The 21424-nt window shown below is 47.3% G+C and overlaps 2 protein-coding genes and 1 long non-coding RNA gene across 10 annotated transcripts in view; 2 read left to right on the plus strand and 1 right to left on the minus strand.

Moving 5' to 3' along the window:
- The window catches only part of LOC110489093 (bromodomain-containing protein 8), a 29232-nt gene extending 14920 nt beyond the window's left edge, over positions 1–14312 (plus strand). For 4 of the 8 annotated variants that reach the window (XM_021561667.3, XM_090198640.1, XM_090198642.1 and 1 more), the window contains 2 exons: positions 13340–13384; positions 13815–14312. In XM_021561667.3, coding sequence (XP_021417342.2) covers positions 13340–13384; positions 13815–13874 — 105 coding nt within the window. In that variant the 3' untranslated portion in view covers positions 13875–14312. The remainder of the gene's footprint in view (positions 1–13339; positions 13385–13814) is intronic. The other 4 variants (XM_090198643.1, XM_090198644.1, XM_090198646.1 and 1 more) reach the window with 1 other exon arrangement.
- The window catches only part of LOC149978334 (uncharacterized), a 1052250-nt gene extending 1032943 nt beyond the window's left edge, over positions 1–19307 (plus strand). Inside the window, exon 3 of the long non-coding RNA XR_016486350.1 lies at positions 19222–19307. This is a non-coding gene — a long non-coding RNA (uncharacterized LOC149978334). The remainder of the gene's footprint in view (positions 1–19221) is intronic.
- LOC100136335 (DNA-damage-inducible transcript 4-like) lies at positions 13976–16319 on the minus strand. Its single transcript, NM_001124575.1, is given in 2 exon segments — positions 13976–15386; positions 16055–16319. Coding segments are annotated over 2 exon segments (621 nt in total). The 5' UTR covers positions 16227–16319; the 3' UTR covers positions 13976–14937.
- Positions 19308–21424: the final 2117 nt, after the last annotated feature.

Here is a 21424-nt window from a genome sequence, read left to right on the forward strand (position 1 = left end):
CTGTCTCTCCCCTCTCCGTTACTACTGTCTGTCTACTGTCTCTCCCCTCTCCGTTACTACTGTCTGTCTGTTACTACTGTCTCTCTGTTACTACCGTCTGTCTACTGTGTCTCCATTACTACTGTCTGTCTACTCTCTCCTCTCCATTACTACTGTCTGTCTGTTACTACTGTCTCTCTGTTACTACTGTCTGTCTACTCTCTCCTCTACGTTACTACTGTCTGTCTACTGTGTCTCCGTTACTACCGTCTGTCTACTGTCTCTCCTTTACTACTGTCTGTCTACTGTGTCTCCATTACTACTGTCTGTCTACTGTCTCTCCGTTACTACTGTCTGTCTACTGTCTCTCCGTTACTACTGTCTGTCTACTGTCTCTCCTTTACTACTGTCTGTCTACTGTGTCTCCGTTACTACTGTCTGTCTACTGTCTCTCCTTTACTACTGTCTGTCTACTGTGTCTCCGTTACTACTGTCTGTCTACTGTGTCTCCATTACTACTGTCTGTCTACTGTCTCTCCGTTACTACCGTCTGTCTACTGTGTCTCCGTTACTACCGTCTGTCTACTCTCTCCTCTCCGTTACTACCGTCTGTCTACTGTCTCTCCTCTCCGTTACTACCGTCTGTCTACTGTCTCCTCTCCTGTTACTACCGTCTGTCTACTGTGTCTATCCTCTCCGTTACTACCGTCTGTCTACTGTCTCTCCTCTCCGTTACTACTGTCTGTCTACTGTGTCTCCGTTACTACCGTCTGTCTACTCTCTCCTCTCCGTTACTACCGTCTGTCTACTGTCTCTCCTCTCCGTTACTACCGTCTGTCTACTGTCTCCTCTCCCGTTACTACCGTCTGTCTACTGTGTCTATCCTCTCCGTTACTACTGTCTGTCTACTCTCTCCTCTCCGTTACTACCGTCTGTCTACTGTGTCTGTCTACTGTGTCTCCTCCCCGTTACTACCGTCTGTCTACTGTCTCTCCTCTCCGTTACTACCGTCTGTCTACTGTCTCTCCTCTCCCGTTACTACCGTCTGTCTACTGTCTCTCCGTTACTACCGTCTGTCTACTGTCTCTCCTCTCCGTTACTACAGTCTGTCTATTGTCTCCTCTCTCTGTTCCTACTGTCTGTCTACTGTCTCTCTCCTCTCCGTTACTACCGTCTCTCTACTGTCTCTCCCCTCTCCGTTACTACAGTCTGTCTACTGTCTCCTCTCTCCGTTGCTACTGTCTGTCTACTGTCTCCTCTCTCCGTTGCTACTGTCTGTCTACTGTCTCTCCTCTCTCCGTTGCTACTGTCTGTCTACTGTCTCTCTCCTCTCCGTTGCTACTGTCTGTCTACTGTCTCTCTCCTCTCCGTTACTACAGTCTCTCTACTGTCTCTCTCCTCTCCATTACTACCGTCTGTCTACTGTCTCTCCTCTCCGTTACTACCGTCTCTCTACTGTCTCTCCTCTCCGTTACTACTGTCTGTCTACTGTGTCTCCATTACTACCGTCTGTCTACTCTCTCCTCTCCGTTACTACCGCTTCTCTACTGTCTCTCCTCTCCGTTACTACCGTATGTATACTGACTCTCCCCTCTCCGTTACTACCGTCTGGCTGTCTCTCCCCTCTCTGTTACTACTGTCTCTCCCCTCTCTGTTTCTACTGTCTCTCCTCTCTCCGTTACTACTGTCTGTCTACTGTCTCCTCTCTCCGTTCCTACAGTCTGTCTACTGACTCTCCTCTCCGTTACTACCGTCTGTCTACTGTCTCTCCTCTCCGTTACTACCGTCTGTCTACTGTCTCTCTCCTCTCCGTTACTACTGTCTGTCTACTGTCTCTCCCCTCTCCGTTAATACCGTCTGTCTACTGTCTCCTCTCTCCGTTCCTACTGTCTGTCTACTGTCTCTCTCCTCTCCGTTAATACCGTCTGTCTACTGTCTCTCCCCTCTCCGTTACTACAGTCTGTCTACTGTCTCCCCTCTCCGTTGCTACTGTCTGTCTACTGTCTCTCTCCTCTCCGTTACTACCGTCTGTCTACTGTCTCTCTCCTCTCCGTTACTAACGTCTCTCTACTGTCTCGTCTCTCCGTTACTACCGTCTGTCTACTGTCTCTCCCCTCTCCGTTACTACAGTCTGTCTACTGTCTCTCTCCTCTCCGTTAATACCGTCTGTCTACTGTCTCTCCCCTCTCCGTTATTACAGTCTGTCTACTGTCTCCCCTCTCCGTTGCTACTGTCTGTCTACTGTCTCTCCTTTACTACTGTCTGTCTACTGTGTCTCCGTTACTACCGTCTGTCTACTCTCTCCTCTCCGTTAATACCGTCTGTCTACTGTCTCTCTCCTCTCCGTTACTACTGTCTGTCTACTGTCTCTCTCCTCTCCGTTAATACCGTCTGTCTACTGTCTCTCTCCTCTCCGTTACTACCGTCTGTCTACTGTGTCTCCTCTCCCGTTACTACCGTCTGTCTACTGTGTCTCCTCTCCCGTTACTACCGTCTGTCTACTGTCTCTCCTCTCCGTTACTACCGTCTGTCTACTGTCTCTCCTCTCCGTTACTACCGTCTGTCTACTATGTCTCCGTTTCTACCGTCTGTCTACTCTCTCCTCTCCGTTACTACCGTCTGTCTACTGTCTCTCCTCTCCGTTACTACCGTCTGTCTACTGTCTCTCCTCTCCGTTACTACAGTCTGTCTACTGTCTCCTCTCTCTGTTCCTACTGTCTGTCTACTGTCTCTCTCCTCTCCGTTACTACCGTCTCTCTACTGTCTCCTCTCTCCGTTGCTACTGTCTGTCTACTCTCTCCTCTCCGTTACTACAGTCTGTCTACTGACTCTATCCTCTCCGTTACTACTGTCTGTCTACTGTCTCTCCTCTCCGTTACTACCGTCTGTCTACTCTCTCCTCTCCGTTACTACTGTCTCTCCTCTCCGTTACTACTGTCTGTCTACTGTGTCTCCTTTACTATTGTCTGTCTACTGTCTCTCCGTTACTACTATCTGTCTACTGTGTCTCCGTTACTACTGTCTGTCTACTCTCTCCTCTCCGTTAATACAGTCTGTCTACTGTCTCCTCTCTCCGTTGCTACTGTCTGTCTGCTGTCTCTCTCCTCTCCGTTACTACTGTCTGTCTACTGTCTCTCCCCTCTCCGTTACTACCGTCTGTCTTCTGTCTCCTCTCTCCGTTCCTACTGTCTGTCTACTGTCTCCTCTCCGTTACTACCGTCTCTCTGTCTCTCCTCTCTCCGTTACTACAGTCTGTCTACTGTCTCCTCTCTCCTTTGCTACTGTCTGTCTGCTGTCTCTCTCCTCTCCGTTCCTACTGTCTGTCTACTGTCTCTCTCCTCTCCGTTACTACCTTCTCTCTGTCTCTCCTCTCTCCGTTACTACCGTCTGTCTACTGTCTCTCCTCTCCGTTACTACCGTCTCTCTACTGTCTCTCTCCTCTCCGTTACTACCGTCTCTCTACTGTCTCTCTCCTCTCCGTTACTACCGTATGTATACTGACTCTCCCCTCTCCGTTACTACCGTCTGGCTGTCTCTCCCCTCTCTGTTACTACTGTCTCTCCCCTCTCTGTTTCTACTGTCTCTCCTCTCTCCGTTACTACTGTCTGTCTACTGTCTCCTCTCTCCGTTCCTACAGTCTGTCTACTGACTCTCCTCTCCGTTACTACCGTCTGTCTACTGTCTCTCCTCTCCGTTACTACCGTCTGTCTACTGTCTCTCTCCTCTCCGTTACTACTGTCTGTCTACTGTCTCTCCCCTCTCCGTTAATACCGTCTGTCTACTGTCTCCTCTCTCCGTTCCTACTGTCTGTCTACTGTCTCTCTCCTCTCCGTTAATACCGTCTGTCTACTGTCTCTCCCCTCTCCGTTACTACAGTCTGTCTACTGTCTCCCCTCTCCGTTGCTACTGTCTGTCTACTGTCTCTCTCCTCTCCGTTACTACCGTCTGTCTACTGTCTCTCTCCTCTCCGTTACTAACGTCTCTCTACTGTCTCGTCTCTCCGTTACTACCGTCTGTCTACTGTCTCTCCCCTCTCCGTTACTACAGTCTGTCTACTGTCTCTCTCCTCTCCGTTAATACCGTCTGTCTACTGTCTCTCCCCTCTCCGTTATTACAGTCTGTCTACTGTCTCCCCTCTCCGTTGCTACTGTCTGTCTACTGTCTCTCCTTTACTACTGTCTGTCTACTGTGTCTCCGTTACTACCGTCTGTCTACTCTCTCCTCTCCGTTAATACCGTCTGTCTACTGTCTCTCTCCTCTCCGTTACTACTGTCTGTCTACTGTCTCTCTCCTCTCCGTTAATACCGTCTGTCTACTGTCTCTCTCCTCTCCGTTACTACCGTCTGTCTACTGTGTCTCCTCTCCCGTTACTACCGTCTGTCTACTGTGTCTCCTCTCCCGTTACTACCGTCTGTCTACTGTCTCTCCTCTCCGTTACTACCGTCTGTCTACTGTCTCTCCTCTCCGTTACTACCGTCTGTCTACTATGTCTCCGTTTCTACCGTCTGTCTACTCTCTCCTCTCCGTTACTACCGTCTGTCTACTGTCTCTCCTCTCCGTTACTACCGTCTGTCTACTGTCTCTCCTCTCCGTTACTACAGTCTGTCTACTGTCTCCTCTCTCTGTTCCTACTGTCTGTCTACTGTCTCTCTCCTCTCCGTTACTACCGTCTCTCTACTGTCTCCTCTCTCCGTTGCTACTGTCTGTCTACTCTCTCCTCTCCGTTACTACAGTCTGTCTACTGACTCTATCCTCTCCGTTACTACTGTCTGTCTACTGTCTCTCCTCTCCGTTACTACCGTCTGTCTACTCTCTCCTCTCCGTTACTACTGTCTCTCCTCTCCGTTACTACTGTCTGTCTACTGTGTCTCCTTTACTATTGTCTGTCTACTGTCTCTCCGTTACTACTATCTGTCTACTGTGTCTCCGTTACTACTGTCTGTCTACTCTCTCCTCTCCGTTAATACAGTCTGTCTACTGTCTCCTCTCTCCGTTGCTACTGTCTGTCTGCTGTCTCTCTCCTCTCCGTTACTACTGTCTGTCTACTGTCTCTCCCCTCTCCGTTACTACCGTCTGTCTTCTGTCTCCTCTCTCCGTTCCTACTGTCTGTCTACTGTCTCCTCTCCGTTACTACCGTCTCTCTGTCTCTCCTCTCTCCGTTACTACAGTCTGTCTACTGTCTCCTCTCTCCTTTGCTACTGTCTGTCTGCTGTCTCTCTCCTCTCCGTTCCTACTGTCTGTCTACTGTCTCTCTCCTCTCCGTTACTACCTTCTCTCTGTCTCTCCTCTCTCCGTTACTACCGTCTGTCTACTGTCTCTCCTCTCCGTTACTACCGTCTCTCTACTGTCTCTCTCCTCTCCGTTACTACCGTCTCTCTACTGTCTCTCTCCTCTCCGTTACTACCGTCTCTCTACTGTCTCTCTCCTCTCCGTTACTACCGTCTGTCTACTGTCTCTCCTCTCCGTTACTACAGTCTGTCAACTGACTCTCTCCTCTCCGTTACTACCGTCTGCTACTGTCTCTCCTCTCCGTTACTACCGTCTCTACTGTCTCTCCTCTCCGTTACTACCGTTTGTCTACTGTTGCCCCCCTCTCCATTACTACCGTATGTATACTGACTCTCCCCTCTCCGTTACTACCGTCTGGCTGTCTCTCCCCTCTCTGTTACTACTGTCTCTCCCCTCTCTGTTTCTACTGTCTCTCCTCTCTCTGTTACTACTCTGTCTACTGTCTCCTCTCTCCGTTCCTACCGTCTGTCTACTTACTCTCTCCTCTCCGTTAATACAGTCTGTCTACTGTCTCCTCTCTCCGTTGCTACTGTCTGTCTGCTGTCTCTCTCCTCTCCGTTACTACCGTCTGTCTGCTGTCTCTCTCCTCTCCGTTTCTACCGTCTGTCTACTGTCTCTCCTCTCCGTTACTACCGTCTCTCTACTGTCTCTCCTCTCCGTTACTACCGTCTGTCTACTGACTCTCCCCTCTCCGTTACTACCGTCTGTCTACTGTCTCTCCTCTCCGTTACTACTGTCTGTCTACTGTGTCTCCTTTACTATTGTCTGTCTACTGTCTCTCCGTTACTACTGTCTGTCTACTGTGTCTCCGTTACTACTGTCTGTCTACTGTGTCTCCGTTACTACTGTCTGTCTACTCTCTCCTCTACGTTACTACTGTCTGTCTACTGTCTCTCCCCTCTCCGTTACTACAGTCTGTCTACTGTCTCTCCTCTCCGTTACTACCGTCTGTCTGCTGTCTCTCTCCTCTCTGTTACTACTGTCTCTCTCCTCCGTTTCTACCGTCTGTCTACTGTCTCTCCTCTCCGTTACTACCGTCTGTCTACTGTCTCTCCTCTCCGTTACTACCGTATGTCTACTGACTCTCTCCTCTCCGTTACTACCGTCTGTCTGCTGTCTCTCTCCTCTCCGTTACTACTGTCTGTCTACTGTCTCTCTCCTCCGTTTCTACCGTCTCCCTACTGTCTCTCCTCTCCGTTACTACCGTCTGTCTACTGTCTCTCCTCTCCGTTACTACCGTATGTCTACTGACTCTCTCCTCTCCGTTACTACCGTCTGTCTACTGTCTCTCTCCTCTCCGTTACTACCGTCTCTCTACTGTCTCTCCTCTCCGTTACTACCGTCTGTCTTCTGTCTCTCCTCTCCGTTACTACCGTCTGTCTGCTGTCTCTCCTCTCCGTTACTACCGTCTGTCTGCTGTCGCTCCCCTCTCTGTTACTACCGTCTGTCTACTGTCGCCCCCCTCTCCATTACTACTGTCTACTATCGCTCCCCTCTCTGTTACTACCGTCTGTATACTGTCTCCGTTACTACCGTTTGTCTACTGTCTCTCTCCTCTCCGTTACTACCGTCTGTCTACTGTCTACTGTCTCCGTTACTACCGTTTGTCTACTGTCTCTCTCCTCTCCGTTACTACCGTCTGTCTACTGTCTCCGTTACTACCGTTTGTCTACTGTCTCTCTCCTCTCCATTACTACAGTCTGTCTACTGTCTCCTCTCCGTTACTAACGTCTCTCTGTCTCTCCTCTCTCCGTTACTACAGTCTGTCTACTGTCTCCTCTCTCCTTTGCTACTCTCTGTCTGCTGTCTCTCTCCTCTCCGTTACTACCGTCTCTCTGTCTCTCCGTTACTACCGTCTGTCTACTGTCTCTCCTCTCCGTTACTACCGTCTCTCTACTGTCTCTCTCCTCTCCGTTACTACCGTCTCTCTACTGTCTCTCTCCTCTCCGTTACTACCGTCTGTCTACTGTCTCTCCTCTCCGTTACTACAGTCTGTCTACTGACTCTCTCCTCTCCGTTACTACCGTCTGCTACTGTCTCTCCTCTCCGTTACTACCGTCTCTCTACTGTCTCTCCTCTCCGTTACTACCGTTTGTCTACTGTTGCCCCCCTCTCCGTTACTACCGTATGTATACTGACTCTCCCCTCTCCGTTACTACCGTCTGGCTGTCTCTCCCCTCTCTGTTACTACTGTCTCTCCCCTCTCTGTTTCTACTGTCTCTCCTCTCTCTGTTACTACTCTGTCTACTGTCTCCTCTCTCCGTTCCTACCGTCTGTCTACTTACTCTCTCCTCTCCGTTAATACAGTCTGTCTACTGTCTCCTCTTTCAGTTGCTACTGTCTGTCTGCTGTGTCTCTCCTCTCCGTTACTACCGTCTGTCTGCTGTCTCTCTCCTCTCCGTTTCTACCGTTTGTCTACTGTCTCTCCTCTCCGTTACTACCGTCTCTCTACTGTCTCTCCTCTCCGTTACTACCGTCTGTCTACTGACTCTCCCCTCTCCGTTACTACCGTCTGTCTACTGTCTCTCCTCTCCGTTACTACTGTCTGTCTACTGTGTCTCCTTTACTATTGTCTGTCTACTGTCTCTCCGTTACTACTGTCTGTCTACTGTGTCTCCGTTACTACTGTCTGTCTACTGTGTCTCCGTTACTACTGTCTGTCTACTCTCTCCTCTACGTTACTACTGTCTGTCTACTGTCTCTCCCCTCTCCGTTACTACCGTATGTCTACTGACTCTCTCCTCTCCGTTACTACCGTCTGTCTACTGTCTCTCCTCTCCGTTACTACCGTCTGTCTGCTGTCTCTCTCCTCTCTGTTACTACTGTCTCTCTCCTCCGTTTCTACCGTCTCCCTACTGTCTCTCCTCTCCGTTACTACCGTCTGTCTACTGTCTCTCCTCTCCGTTACTACCGTATGTCTACTGACTCTTTCCTCTCCGTTACTACCGTCTGTCTGCTGTCTCTCTCCTCTCCGTTACTACTGTCTGTCTACTGTCTCTCTCCTCCGTTTCTACCGTCTCCCTACTGTCTCTCCTCTCCGTTACTACCGTATGTCTACTGACTCTCTCCTCTCCGTTACTACCGTCTGTCTGCTGTCTCTCTCCTCTCCGTTACTACCGTCTGTCTACTGTCTCTCCTCTCCGTTACTACCGTATGTCTAATGACTCTCTCCTCTCCGTTACTACCGTCTGTCTACTGTCTCTCTCCTCTCCGTTACTACCGTCTCTCTACTGTCTCTCCTCTCCGTTACTACCGTCTGTCTGCTGTCTCTCCTCTCCGTTACTACCGTCTGTCTGCTGTCTCTCCTCTCCGTTACTACCGTCTGTCTGCTGTCGCTCCCCTCTCTGTTACTACCGTCTGTCTACTGTCGCCCCCCTCTCCATTACTACTGTCTACTATCGCTCCCCTCTCTGTTACTACCGTCTGTATACTGTCTCCGTTACTACCGTTTGTCTACTGTCTCTCTCCTCTCCGTTACTACCGTCTGTCTACTGTCTACTGTCTCCGTTACTACCGTTTGTCTACTGTCTCTCTCCTCTCCGTTACTACCGTCTGTCTACTGTCTCCGTTACTACCGTTTGTCTACTGTCTCTCTCCTCTCCGTTACTACAGTCTCTCTACTGTCTCTCTCCTCTCCATTACTTCAGTCTGTCTACTGTCTCTCCTCTCCGTTACTACCGGCTGTCTACTGTCTCTCCTCTCCGTTACTACCGGCTGTCTACTGTCTCCGTTACTACCGTCTGTCTACTGTCTACTGTCTCCGTTACTACCGTTTGTCTACTGTCTCTCTCCTCTCCATTACTACAGTCTGTCTACTGTCTCTCCTCTCCGTTACTACCGGCTGTCTACTGTCGCTCCCCTCTCCGTTACTACTGTCTACTGTCTCCGTTACTACTGTCTACTGTCTCCATTACTACTGTCTACTGTCTCCATTACTACCGTTTGTCTACTGTCTCCGTTACTACCGTTTGTCTACTGTCTCCGTTACTACTGTCTCCGTTACTACTGTCTACTGTCTCCGTTACTACTGTCTACTGTCGCTCCCCTCTCCATTACTACTGTCTACGTTACTATTGTCTACTGTCGCTCCCCTCTCCGTTTCTACTGTCTCCGTTACTACTGTCTACTATCGCTCCCCTCTCCGTGTCTACTGTCTCCGTTACTACTGTCTACTGTAGTCGCTCCCCTCTCCGTTACTACTGTCTACTGTCTCCGTTACTACTGTCTACTGTCTCCGTTACTACTGTCTACTGTAGTCGCTCCCCTCTCCGTTACTACTGTCTCCGTTACTACTGTCTACTGTCTCCGTTACTACTGTCTACTGTAGTCGCTCCCCTCTCCGTTACTACTGTCTCCGTTACTATTGTCTACTGTCTCCGTTACTACTGTCTACTATCGCTCCCCTCTCCGTGTCTACTGTCTCTGTTACTACTGTCTACTGTAGTCGCTACCCTCTCTGTTACTACTGTCTACGTTACTACTGTCTACTGTCTCCGTTACTACTGTCTACTGTCTCCGTTACTACTGTCGCTCCCCTGTCCGTTACTACTGTCTACTGTCTCCGTTACTACTGTCTACTGTCGCTCCCCTCTCCATTACTACTGTCTACGTTACTATTGTCTACTGTCGCTCCCCTCTCCGTTTCTACTGTCTCCGTTACTACTGTCTACTATCGCTCCCCTCTCCGTGTCTACTGTCTCCGTTACTACTGTCTACTGTAGTCGCTCCCCTCTCCGTTACTACTGTCTACTGTCTCCGTTACTACTGTCTACTGCCTCCGTTACAACTGTCTACTGTCTCCGTTACTACTGTCTACTGTTGCTCCCCTCTCCATTACTACTGTCTACGTTACTATTGTCTACTGTCGCTCCCCTCTCGTTTTCTACTGTCTCCGTTACTACTGTCTACTATCGCTCCCCTCTCCGTGTCTACTGTCTCCGTTACTACTGTCTACTGTAGTCGCTCCCCTCTCCGTTACTACTGTCTCCGTTACTACTGTCTACTGTCTCCGTTACTACTGTCTACTGTCTCCGTTACTACTGTCTACTGTCTCCGTTACTACTGTCTACTGTCTCCGTTACTACTGTCGCTCCCCTCTCCATTACTACTGTCTACTGTCGCGCCACTCTCTGTTACTACTGTCTACTATCGCTCCCTTCTCTGTTACTACTGTCTACTGTCTCCATTACTACTGTCTACTGTCGCTCCCCTCTCTGTTACTACTGTCTACTATCGCTCCCTTCTCTGTTACTACTGTCTACTGTCTCTGTTACTACTGTCTGTCTCCGTTACTACTGTCTACTGTCGCTCCCCTCTCCGTTACTGTCTACTGTCTCCGTTACTACTGTCTACTGTCTCCGTTACTACTGTCTACTGTCTCCGTTACTACCGTTTGTCTACTGTCTCCGTTACTACCGTTTGTCTACTGTCGCTCCCCTCTCCGTTACTACTGTCTCCGTTACTACTGTCTCCGTTACTACTGTCGCTCCCCTCTCCATTACTACTGTCTCCATTACTACTGTCTACTGTCTCCGTTACTACTGTTTGTCTCCTGTCGCTCCCCTCTCCGTTGCTATTGTCTACTGTCTCCGTTACTACTGTCTCCGTTACTACCGTTTCTCTACTGTCGCTCCCCTCTCCGTTACTACTGTCTACTGTCTCCGTTACTACTGTCTACTGTCTCCGTTACAACTGTCTACTGTCTCCGTTACTACGGTCTACTGTCGCTCCCCTCTCCGTTACTACTGTCTACTATCGCTCCCCTCTCCGTTACTACTGTCTACTGTCTCCGTTACTACTGTCTACTGTCTCCGTTACAACTGTCTACTGTCTCCGTTACTACGGTCTACTGTCGCTCCCCTCTCCGTTACTACTGTCTACTGTCTCCGTTACTACTGTCTACTGTCTCCGTTACAACTGTCTACTGTCTCCGTTACTACGGTCTACTGTCGCTCCCCTCTCCGTTACTACTGTCTACTATCGCTCCCCTCTCCGTTACTACTGTCTACTATCGCTCCCCTCTCCGTTACTACTGTCTACTGTCTCCGTTACTACTGTCTACTGTAGTCGCTCCCTTCTCCGTTACTACTGTCTCCGTTACTACTGTCTACTGTCTCCGTTACTACTGTCTCCGTTACTACTGTCTACTGTCTCCGTTACTACTGTCTACTGTCGCTCCCCTCTCCGTTACTACTGTCTACGTTACTACTGTCTACTGTCGCTCCCCTGTCCGTTACTACTGTCTCCGTTACTACTGTCTACTATCGCTCCCCTCTCCGTTACTACTGTCTACGTTACTACTGTCTACTGTAGTCGCTCCCCTCTCCGTTACTACTGTCTCCGTTACTACTGTCTACTATCGCTCCCCTCTCCGTGTCTACTGTCTCCGTTACTACTGTCTACTGTCTCCGTTACTACTGTCTACTGTCTCCGTTACTACTGTCGCTCCCCTGTCCGTTACTACTGTCTACTGTCTCCGTTACTACTGTCTACTGTCGCTCCCCTCTCCATTACTACTGTCTCCGTTACTACTGTCTACTGTCGCTCCCCTCTCCGTTACTACTGTCTCCGTTACTACTATCGCTCCCCTCTCCGTTACTACTGTCTCCGTTACTACTGTCTACTGTCGCTCCCCTCTCCGTTACTACTGTCTCCGTTACTACTATCGCTCCCCTCTCCGTTACTACTGTCTACGTTACTACTGTCTACTGTCGCTCCCCTCTCCGTTACTACTGTCTCCGTTACTACTGTCGCTCCCCTCTCCGTTACTACTGTCTACTGTCTCCGTTACTACTGTCTACTGTCGCTCCCCTCTCCGTTTCTACTGTCTCCGTTACTACTGTCTACTATCGCTCCCCTCTCCGTGTCTACTGTCTCCGTTACTACTGTCTACTGTAGTCGCTCCCCTCTCCGTTACTACTGTCTCCGTTACTACTGTCTCCGTTACTACTGTCTACTGTAGTCGCTACCCTCTCCGTTACTACTGTCTACGTTACTACTGTCTACTGTCTCCGTTACTACTGTCTGTCGCTCCCCTCTCCGTTACTACTGTCTGTCGCTCCCCTCTCCGTTACTACTGTCTACTGTCGCTCCCCTTTCCGTTACTACTGTCTCCGTTACTACTGTCTACTGTCGCTCCCCTCTCCGTTACTACTGTCTCCGTTACTACTGTCTACTATCGCTCCCCTCTCCGTTACTACTGTCTACGTTACTACTGTCTACTGTAGTCGCTCCCCTCTCCGTTACTACTGTCTCCGTTACTACTGTCTACTGTCTCCGTTACTACTGTCTACTGTAGTCGCTCCCCTCTCCGTTTCTACTGTCTCCGTTACTACTGTCTACTATCGCTCCCCTCTCCGTGTCTACTGTCTCCGTTACTACTGTCTACTGTAGTCGCTCCCCTCTCCGTTACTACTTTCTACTGTCTCCGTTACTACTGTCTACTGTCTCCGTTACTACTGTCGCTCCCCTCTCCGTTACTACTGTCTACTGTCGCTCCCCTCTCCGTTACTACTGTCTCCGTTACTACTGTCTACTGTCTCCGTTACTACTGTCTCCGTTACTACTGTCTACTGTCTCCGTTACTACTGTCTCCGTTACTACTGTCTACTGTCTCTGTTACTACTGTCGCTCCCCTCTCCGTTACTACTGTCTACTGTCGCTCCCCTCTCCGTTACTACTGTCTCCGTTACTACTGTCTACTGTCTCCGTTACTACTGTCTCCGTTACTACTGTCTACTGTCTCCGTTACTACTGTCTACTGTCTCCGTTACTACTGTCGCTCTCCTCTCCGTTACTACTGTCTACTGTCGCTCCCCTCTCCGTTACTACGGTCTCCGTTACTACTGTCTACTGTCTCCGTTACTGTCTACTGTCTCTGTTACTACTGTCTACGGTCTCTCCTCTCTCCATTTCGACTGACTCCTGTGTTCTCACTTGACTGTCTGAATGTGTTGTCTTGTTTGTCTGACTGTACTTGTTTGTGTTGTTTACTCTGTGTGTGTGTACAAGGGGTAAATGTCACTGTGTGTGTGTGTGTTTCTTTTCTCACTAACTGTTTGTCCTCCTACAGGACAGTGTCCCAATGGCCTCTCCCGCTTTCCTTCTCTCTCTTTTTGTAAGTATTCAGGTCAAAGGTCAAATCTCACCAGACTAAGCAGAGTGCACGCTCTGTTTCTACGTCACACTACCAAAACAAGTTGACTATAGTGAAACATTTAAAATGCATACACTCACCTCTCATATAAACAAACACTTCCCTCACCAAGTTTTTGACCTTCGGTATTTGATTAAGTGGACCCATCCTGGTTGTGGGTGTACGTGCATTTGTTTAGCGCCATATGCCTTTTTTTATGTGTTCAGTGGTTGTCTTCAACTTCTTTCTTAGCATGTCCCGTCTGGTCCATTGTTTTTCTTTCTTTTGTTTTCTTCATTTCATCTGGCGGGCAGCAGAGATAATCTTGTTTTAAACAGGCCGACCAGGAGCCATCGCTGGGTTTCTAACCTGGTGTCGGACTCACCTCTAACCCAACCTCTCTTCCCTGCAGGACGGGGGCACCAGAGGGCGCCGCTGTGCCATTGAAGCAGACATGAAGATGAAGAAATAACCGGAGTCAAAAGGCAGTAGGGTGCCAATGAGACTTGATGTAGGGATTGGACGATTTAAACCAGAGAATGTTTGATGGAGTTACTGTTCTGTGAAGTTGTTTGAGTTTAATCAGAGTTTTCGGGTCGCGGTATGGCTGCAGTCCTGTGTACAGTTTAACTAACTTAAGTCTATGATTTGCATTTGAAGCCAGTACACTAGATTGACAGTTGCCACAAGTAACCAGCAGCCACTGTACTAGTGACTGACTTGGGGCACCATTGTGTTTTAGGATGTAGCCAACTGTAAAATATCCTGCAAGGAATTATGAGTCTACTGTATGTTAGTGGGAGTACAAAAAGGTAGTACCGGAGTGTTGAACTTTATGTACAGTTTTATTTTTTTCCCCATTTGTATGTTTTGTTGTTCAACTGTTTATTAAAATTAAGAGAATTGCAAACAATGGAAGTGTCCGTAACTTTGACAGACCTAAGTTGAGACCTTCAGTTCTTAGGGTATAGACTAATCATTGGTGATTCTGATAGCTGTTTTGATTGAAAGAGTATGGCAACCCAGAAAAGAATACTGTGCAAAAACATTCAAATTTCTCAGTTTAAAAATACTGCAACAGTCAGACAGGGTAAGGGGCACCAAACACTAGCTTGCTTCCACATCCAGCATGAGATTTCCATGGTTTTACAAAAGACAATCAAGCAATTGTGTCGAACAGAAATGTGCACAAAAAAATAAAAACCTGTCAGAGTTAGATTGTACCATACTTGACCCCCTGCTAATACCAGCAAGGTAACATGCATTCTGTGCTCTTTTCTATGTCAACTCAAATTTCAGGGTATCAAGTCCTTCCTTTTCAAACAATACAAAATGATATCTTTTCACAATTGAACTGACTGTTCTTCAGTGATATTCCAGTGCAAAACATTAATTTAATGTCAACTCTCCAATACAGTAGTGTACACTAACATATATTTAGTACACTGAAAAAAGACAGTGGTGCAACAGCTTTTTCTCCTAACTGGAATGTCGAGAATTATAGGCCACGTGTTGATTCCTGATAAGAAATTGTCTCAGCAGAACTCATGTATGACGGGGCTCGCAGAGGAATACAATTTCTTCTTGACCAGTCGGTACTGGGGTCGTAGTTTCAACACCTTGTCGGTAACGAATATGTGCTTGAGAAGCGGCCAACAGTCTTTGTCCAGCTTGAACACGACGGACAGCTCGAAAGTAGGAGTGACAGTCGGGTCGGGTGTTATAGTGCCCAGCATTTGCAGCTGTTGGCCCAGTTGTGTCTCCAAATAGACCTGTATGAAGGCCCCGCGGAGCCCGCATGGCTCTCCCGCTGAGGAACGCACCACATCCAGGGCAACATTGGCGGTCAGCGTGCGGGGAAGCAGTAGTATCCGGCACCGCAGACTGGATTCTTTAGCTTCAGAGAGACAACGCACTATCTGCCTGGTCATGTCCTGATGGAGTATTCTCTCTTCACAGTCTGGAGCCGTTTCAGAGTCCAGACCTGAAAAAGAGAATGGTGTGTTGATATCAATATTGCTGATCAACCAGGAGTTGAAGTTGCACAGCCTATACTTTAGTATTGCAGACATTTGGCAGGGGCTATATTTAGGCCTTATATCTATATATGCCAAGACTTTTTGACCTACTTAGTTATTCAGGCTATTCAAGAACATTGCAACATTACATTTCAAACCATCTTAAAAATGTCATTGTTTTGATAATTAGTCCTAAACATGTGTTGCACTATAGATTTCGAATATTACATACTTAGTAACATTGTAATAGGGAATTTATCGTAAAAATAAGGCAATGTATCAGCCACTTTAAACTAGGAGACAGAGCTCAGGTCAATTAACTTCTTAGAACAGATCATCAACTGATACAGTCGTGAGCTGTCGGCTACAGTAAACTATCTGGCAGCATCAGCTGCATTGTATCACGGCTACTGTGGCCGCTTGGAAAATACATGTTACACCAGGCAACAGATACATATACCAAAGTTGCCGAGGATTACAAAATAAAAATACTTGTTTCCATTATGGTCATCAACAAAGTTTGTCAAAAGGCCTATAAATTCACAAAATATTAATTGGAATGGTTATCAAAAGCCATTATTTAGTACAGTACATCTGATGAAATACATACTTAGATTTCAGAACAGAGACTTACTTGAGTTTATTTCCTTGATGAATTCGGAACTTTCAATGCTGCCTCGACGCACATATTTGTTGTCGCTCGAAGTGATTTGATAGAGAAACTTTCTCATCAGTTCGACAATGTTATCCTCTTCAGACACAATCGGTATTCCGTGTCCGAGGACCAGTGCCGGGGTATAGACCATTTTGACCGTCTCTCTATCTCCAATACTCCACTCAGTGATACACGTTTTCTATCTATTCTCTCCATGTAGAAGTCAGTTGATTGTGGTCATTGGAGCTCTCTCTGTGTTTAAATACTCCTTGGTTGCATCAGCTGAGTTTGATCACGTGTGGGACCGCCTTCTTGGTTACCATAGCAGCGCGAAAGCGAGCAACTGTTGAACCGGGTTGAATCAGCCTCACGCAACATGCCTAGACGTTGCATTGGCTGGCTACTCAATACTGATAATATCCCCTCTTTTATCCAGTATTCTGTTTTCTGTGCAATGAATGCTATTTGACAGGTATATTTTGTTAGGTTATCAAGAAAATGAAAATAAACAATTACTCATATTTAGAACAAATTGTTTTGTTTTGTTCTAAACAAAGATTCTTCTGATCTCATAGTGTATTTTCAACTGATGACAGAATTATGGATACCTAATTTAGGCCTAAAAAGGTAGCCCCCTAAAAATGATCGTATTGGATATTGGAAATGGTTGTCTTGATTCCCTTTTGATGAATCCTTTCATAAGTATGTGACCTGTAGGTTCTGGAATACACTGGAAAACACTCACTGTTCTGTTCCCTACCTGTGCCTGTGAATCTAGACCAGGCCAGCCCAGCTAGCCACTACCTGGGCTGAGTCACAGGTGAATCACATCACATGGCCTGATACTCACTGACCAGGCAGGAAGTGGATTTCCCCTGAACCTTGGATCCTCCCTTCCTGCTCTCCTCTCTGTTTCCCTCTCACCCTGGGCCCTTTCAACACTCACACAAGTGTTTCAGACATGTTGAAATCAATGCGTATCTAGAAGAGTCAATGTTTTCTCACCAAACAGCTCTTGGGCTCTTGAGTGGCGCAGTGGCCTAAGGCACTGCATCTCAGCACAAGAAGTGTCACTACAGTCCCTGGTTCAAATCTGGGCTATATCACATCTGGCTGTGATTGGGAGTCCATTGGGTGGCGCACAATTGGCCCAGCGTCGTCTGGGATTGGCCGGGGTAGGCTGTCATTGTAAATAAGAATTTGTTCTTAACTGACTTGCTTGCTGGGTAAAATAAAAATGTGTGTTGTGGGTATTGTAAATGAAAAAACAAGTATATATATAGACTTATGTGCTATTTTTAAACTCACATGTTGGACTTTTTCAGAATCTATGGCTAGATCTGTGCCCCAGGAAGGAGTCTGACTGTAAAAGAGTTCAGTTATGAGTCACAGAAAGGGACTTTTCCCCTTTTGTGACTATACCTGTACACCAGCCCTGCCCAGATCATGTGAGGATCTGGCTACCATTATGACATCAGTAAAGAGGGAGTTTACTATCTTTCTATGGAAGTGAAGGGAAACCACATAATGTGTGGGTCTGTGGGGCTTACCACTGTGTCTGGCTGGGCTGTTGCAGACAGCCACTCTGCTTGCATTTCCCATGTGTTTGTGTGTGAGTGCGTGTGTCCATGTTTGTGTGTGTTTGCTCACAGATATCAGCTTCCTCATCAGATTGAGAACAGGTATTCACAGGTTCTCAAATGATTGACCTAATTAAGTAAATTAATCAAATGCACCATATATCACTGATGTGCCCTATTTCTGTCACAACGTTTTGTCCTCCAAGCATATTCAGTGGTTGAGAAGTCAGTCCAGAACACCCAGACCAGTCCCAGACTCAGTCACCTGCTTCCTAGCTCAGGCATGGTCTATCACCAGGTCAACATTCACAAGATCGCAGGGCCAGACGGATTACCAGGACGTGTACTCCGAGCATGCGCTGACCAACTGGCAAGTGTCTTCACTGACATTTTCAATCTCTCCCTGTCTGAGTCTGAAATGCCAACATGTTTCAAGCAGACCACCATAGTCCCTGTGCCCAAGAACACCAAGGTAACCTGACTAAATCACTACCGACCCATAGCACTCACGTCTGTAGCCATGAAGTGCTTTGAAAGGCTCGTCATGGCTCACATCAACAACATTATCCCAGAAACACTAGACCCACTCCAATTTGCATACCACCCTAACAGATCCACAGATGATGCAATCTCTATTGCACTCCACATTGCCCTTTCCCACCTGGCCAAATGAACACCTATGTAAGAATGCTATTCCTTTACTACAGCTCAGCATTCAACACTAGACTAGAACCCAAAAATGTAATCATATTAATCCAGCGCTAGTCTCCCTACACTGGTTTCCTGTCAAGGCAAGGGCTGATTTCAAGGTTTTACTGCTAACCTAAAAAGCATTACATGGGCTTGCTCCTACCTATCTCTCTGATTTGGTCCTGCCGTACATACCTACACGTACGCTACGGTCACAAGACGCAAGCCTCCTAATTGTCCCTAGAATTTCTAGTCTTTACTGAAGACTCATCTCTTCAGTGGGTCATATGATTGAGTGTAGTCTGGCCCAGGAGTGGGAAGGTGAACGGAAAGGCTCTGGAGAAACGAACCGCCCTTGCTGTCTCTGCCTGGCCGGTTACCCTCTCTCCACTAGGATTCTCTGCCTCTAACCCTATCACAGGGGCTGAGTCACTGGCTTACTGGGGCTCTTTCATACCGTCCCTAGGAGGGGTGCATCACTTGAGTGGGTTGAGTCACTGATGTGATCTTCCTGTCTTGGTTGGCACCCCCCCTTGGGTTGTGCCGTGGCAGAGATCTTTGTGGGCTATACTCGGCCTTGTCTCAGGATGGTAAGTTGGTGGTTGAAGATATCCCTCTAGTGGTGTGGGGGCTGTGCTTTGGCAAAGTGGGTGGGGTTATATCCTTTCTGTTTGGCCCTGTCCGGGGGTGTCCTCGGATGGGGCCACAGTGTCTCCTGACCCCTCCTGTTTCAGCCTCCAGTATTTATGCTGCAGTAGTTTATGTGTTGGGGGCTAGGGTCAGTTTGTTATATCTGGAGTACTTCTCCTGTCCTATTCAGTGTCCTGTGTGAATTTAAGTGTGCTCTCTCTAATTCTCTCTTTCTCTCTCTCGGAGGACCTGAGCCCTAGGACCATGCCTCAGGACTACCTGACATGATGACTCCTTGCTGTCCCCAGTCCACCTGGCCGTGCTGCTGCTCCAGTTTCAACTGTTCTGCCTTATTATTATTGGACCATGCTGGTCATTTATGAACATTTTAACATCTTGGCCATGTTCTGTTATAATCTCCACCCGGCACAGCCAGAAGAGGACTGGCCACCCCACATGGTTCCTCTCTAGGTTTCTTCCTAGGTTTTGGCCTTTCTAGGGAGTTTTTCCTAGCCACCGTGCTTCTACACCTGCATTGCTTGCTGTTTGGGGTTTTAGGCTGGGTTTCTGTACAGCACTTTGAGATATCAGCTGATGTACGAAGGGCTATATAAATACATTTGAATTGAATTGAATTGAACACCATAGTTCCCTCAAAGCTCATCACTAAGCTAAGGACCCTGGGACTAAACACCTCCCTCTGCAACTGGGTCCTGGACTTCCTGATGGGCCGCCCCCAGGTGTTAAGGGTAGGTAACAGCACATCCGCCACGCTGATCCTCAACACAGCAATCCCTCAGGGGTTGCAGATTGTGCGATAGAAATTGAAAGGTAATTTCTGATTGAGCAGACATACAGTATGCAGCGTTGCCCGTGAATGCAGTCTCCGCTAACGCGGGACCATTGCCTTTAAATTATAAAGCTGAACATCCATGATACGGATTGATTAGAGCCCTAAGGCTCTCCTAACACACACAGACACCATATGTACTTTGTTTCACCGTGCCAATATATCCTCCAAACACCAGCTTCGAAGGTATTATCACTTTTATACAACGGGTTACCAACATATTTAAATAATTATTTACATGTTTTTGTTTTTTTTAACGAATTATTTATACTATTTCATCCTTCCACGAGATATAGTCCCGACACAAATCTAGGGTTGCTACCCAAGCCGGCTGGTTCGGTTGCTAGAGACGAGACCCAGTCATTCAGTCTTTTTGTTCTGTATCTATGGACTGACCCAGTAGTTTGTTCTAAATGTTCCATTGTCATACTGGCTGTCAACGTTCTTATCCCTTGCCTGCTAGCTAGCCAACTACGGCTAACTTACAGTCACGTCAAACAGTACAGCCAGAATAACAGCAAAGTAGTTGCATTTGCATTTGTTTAAGCTGTTTTCTAGAGACATTTATTAGGATACATCCATAGCAATGGGCTAATGATGCCAGATTTCACCTGGCATAGAAAATGTGCTCCCTAGTCAGTACACTGTTGTTCAGAGGAGCTAGCCAGCAACACAACTAACACAATGACTTCAAACTGAAGCTGGAAAGACTGCAAACTAACTGCACTTCATTTTGTTCTACCTTTTTTCATTTGACATTTCTTTGTTTATATCCATAAAAAATGATGCCAGCTTATTGATGATTTCAACTGGCTGAGAAACGTTGCCTGCCTGTCTGTCCGTCCCGACTCCTGACACGTTCATTACTATGGGACAGCTGGAGATCGAATTTGAATATTGAAACAATGTTGCAAATGTCAGAGAGACAGACAGCAAGGTTTATACAAATCTCCGCTGTTGAAAACGAAATGTTAATCGAAAAGAAATGTGAGATAATGTCTAGATGCTTTTTATAGTGGAGATCAAGTTTATAAATTGCCTGGCTGGGCTGATGAGACAGTGGATTGCGCAGTCAGATGGAAAAAGAGTAAATAGGCATTTTAACGTCATAGATTTAGCCGGAGGTAACTTGTGGAATAGACACCGGCTGGAATGCGGTTTTAACCAATCAGCATTCGGGATTAGACCCACCCGTTGTATAATATCTTATAACTCTTTGCAACAACTCTTAGCTATGCTAGTTAGCAATGGTGCTGGTCCCAGATTTATGACCTTGTTGTCTTATCCTGTATGTTTTCGACCTAGACCCATGCCAGGAAGTAAAAGCAAGAAGTGTACCCTTCAATCTGTGATGTGATTTGTTGAGTCAATTCAACTAGCATTACAGGAAATACATTCCATTGCATGTGCCACATCAGTTAGCATTATTTTAATGAACATTATACATTACCATGGCAATCCAGCATCAGTTGATAGAACATTCCAAAATACCATGAAAATTATCACATCTCAATACCAGGCAGCCATTGTGAGTCTACCCATGAGTTTACCAGTCAAATTGCCAGGGTTAGAGCGTCCAAGCCCATTCAATTCATTATA

The sequence above is a fragment of the Oncorhynchus mykiss genome, chromosome 14 (genome assembly GCF_057628025.1).
Source record: "Oncorhynchus mykiss isolate SJ-2025 chromosome 14, ASM5762802v1, whole genome shotgun sequence".
Classification (NCBI taxonomy): Eukaryota; Metazoa; Chordata; class Actinopteri; order Salmoniformes; family Salmonidae; genus Oncorhynchus; species Oncorhynchus mykiss.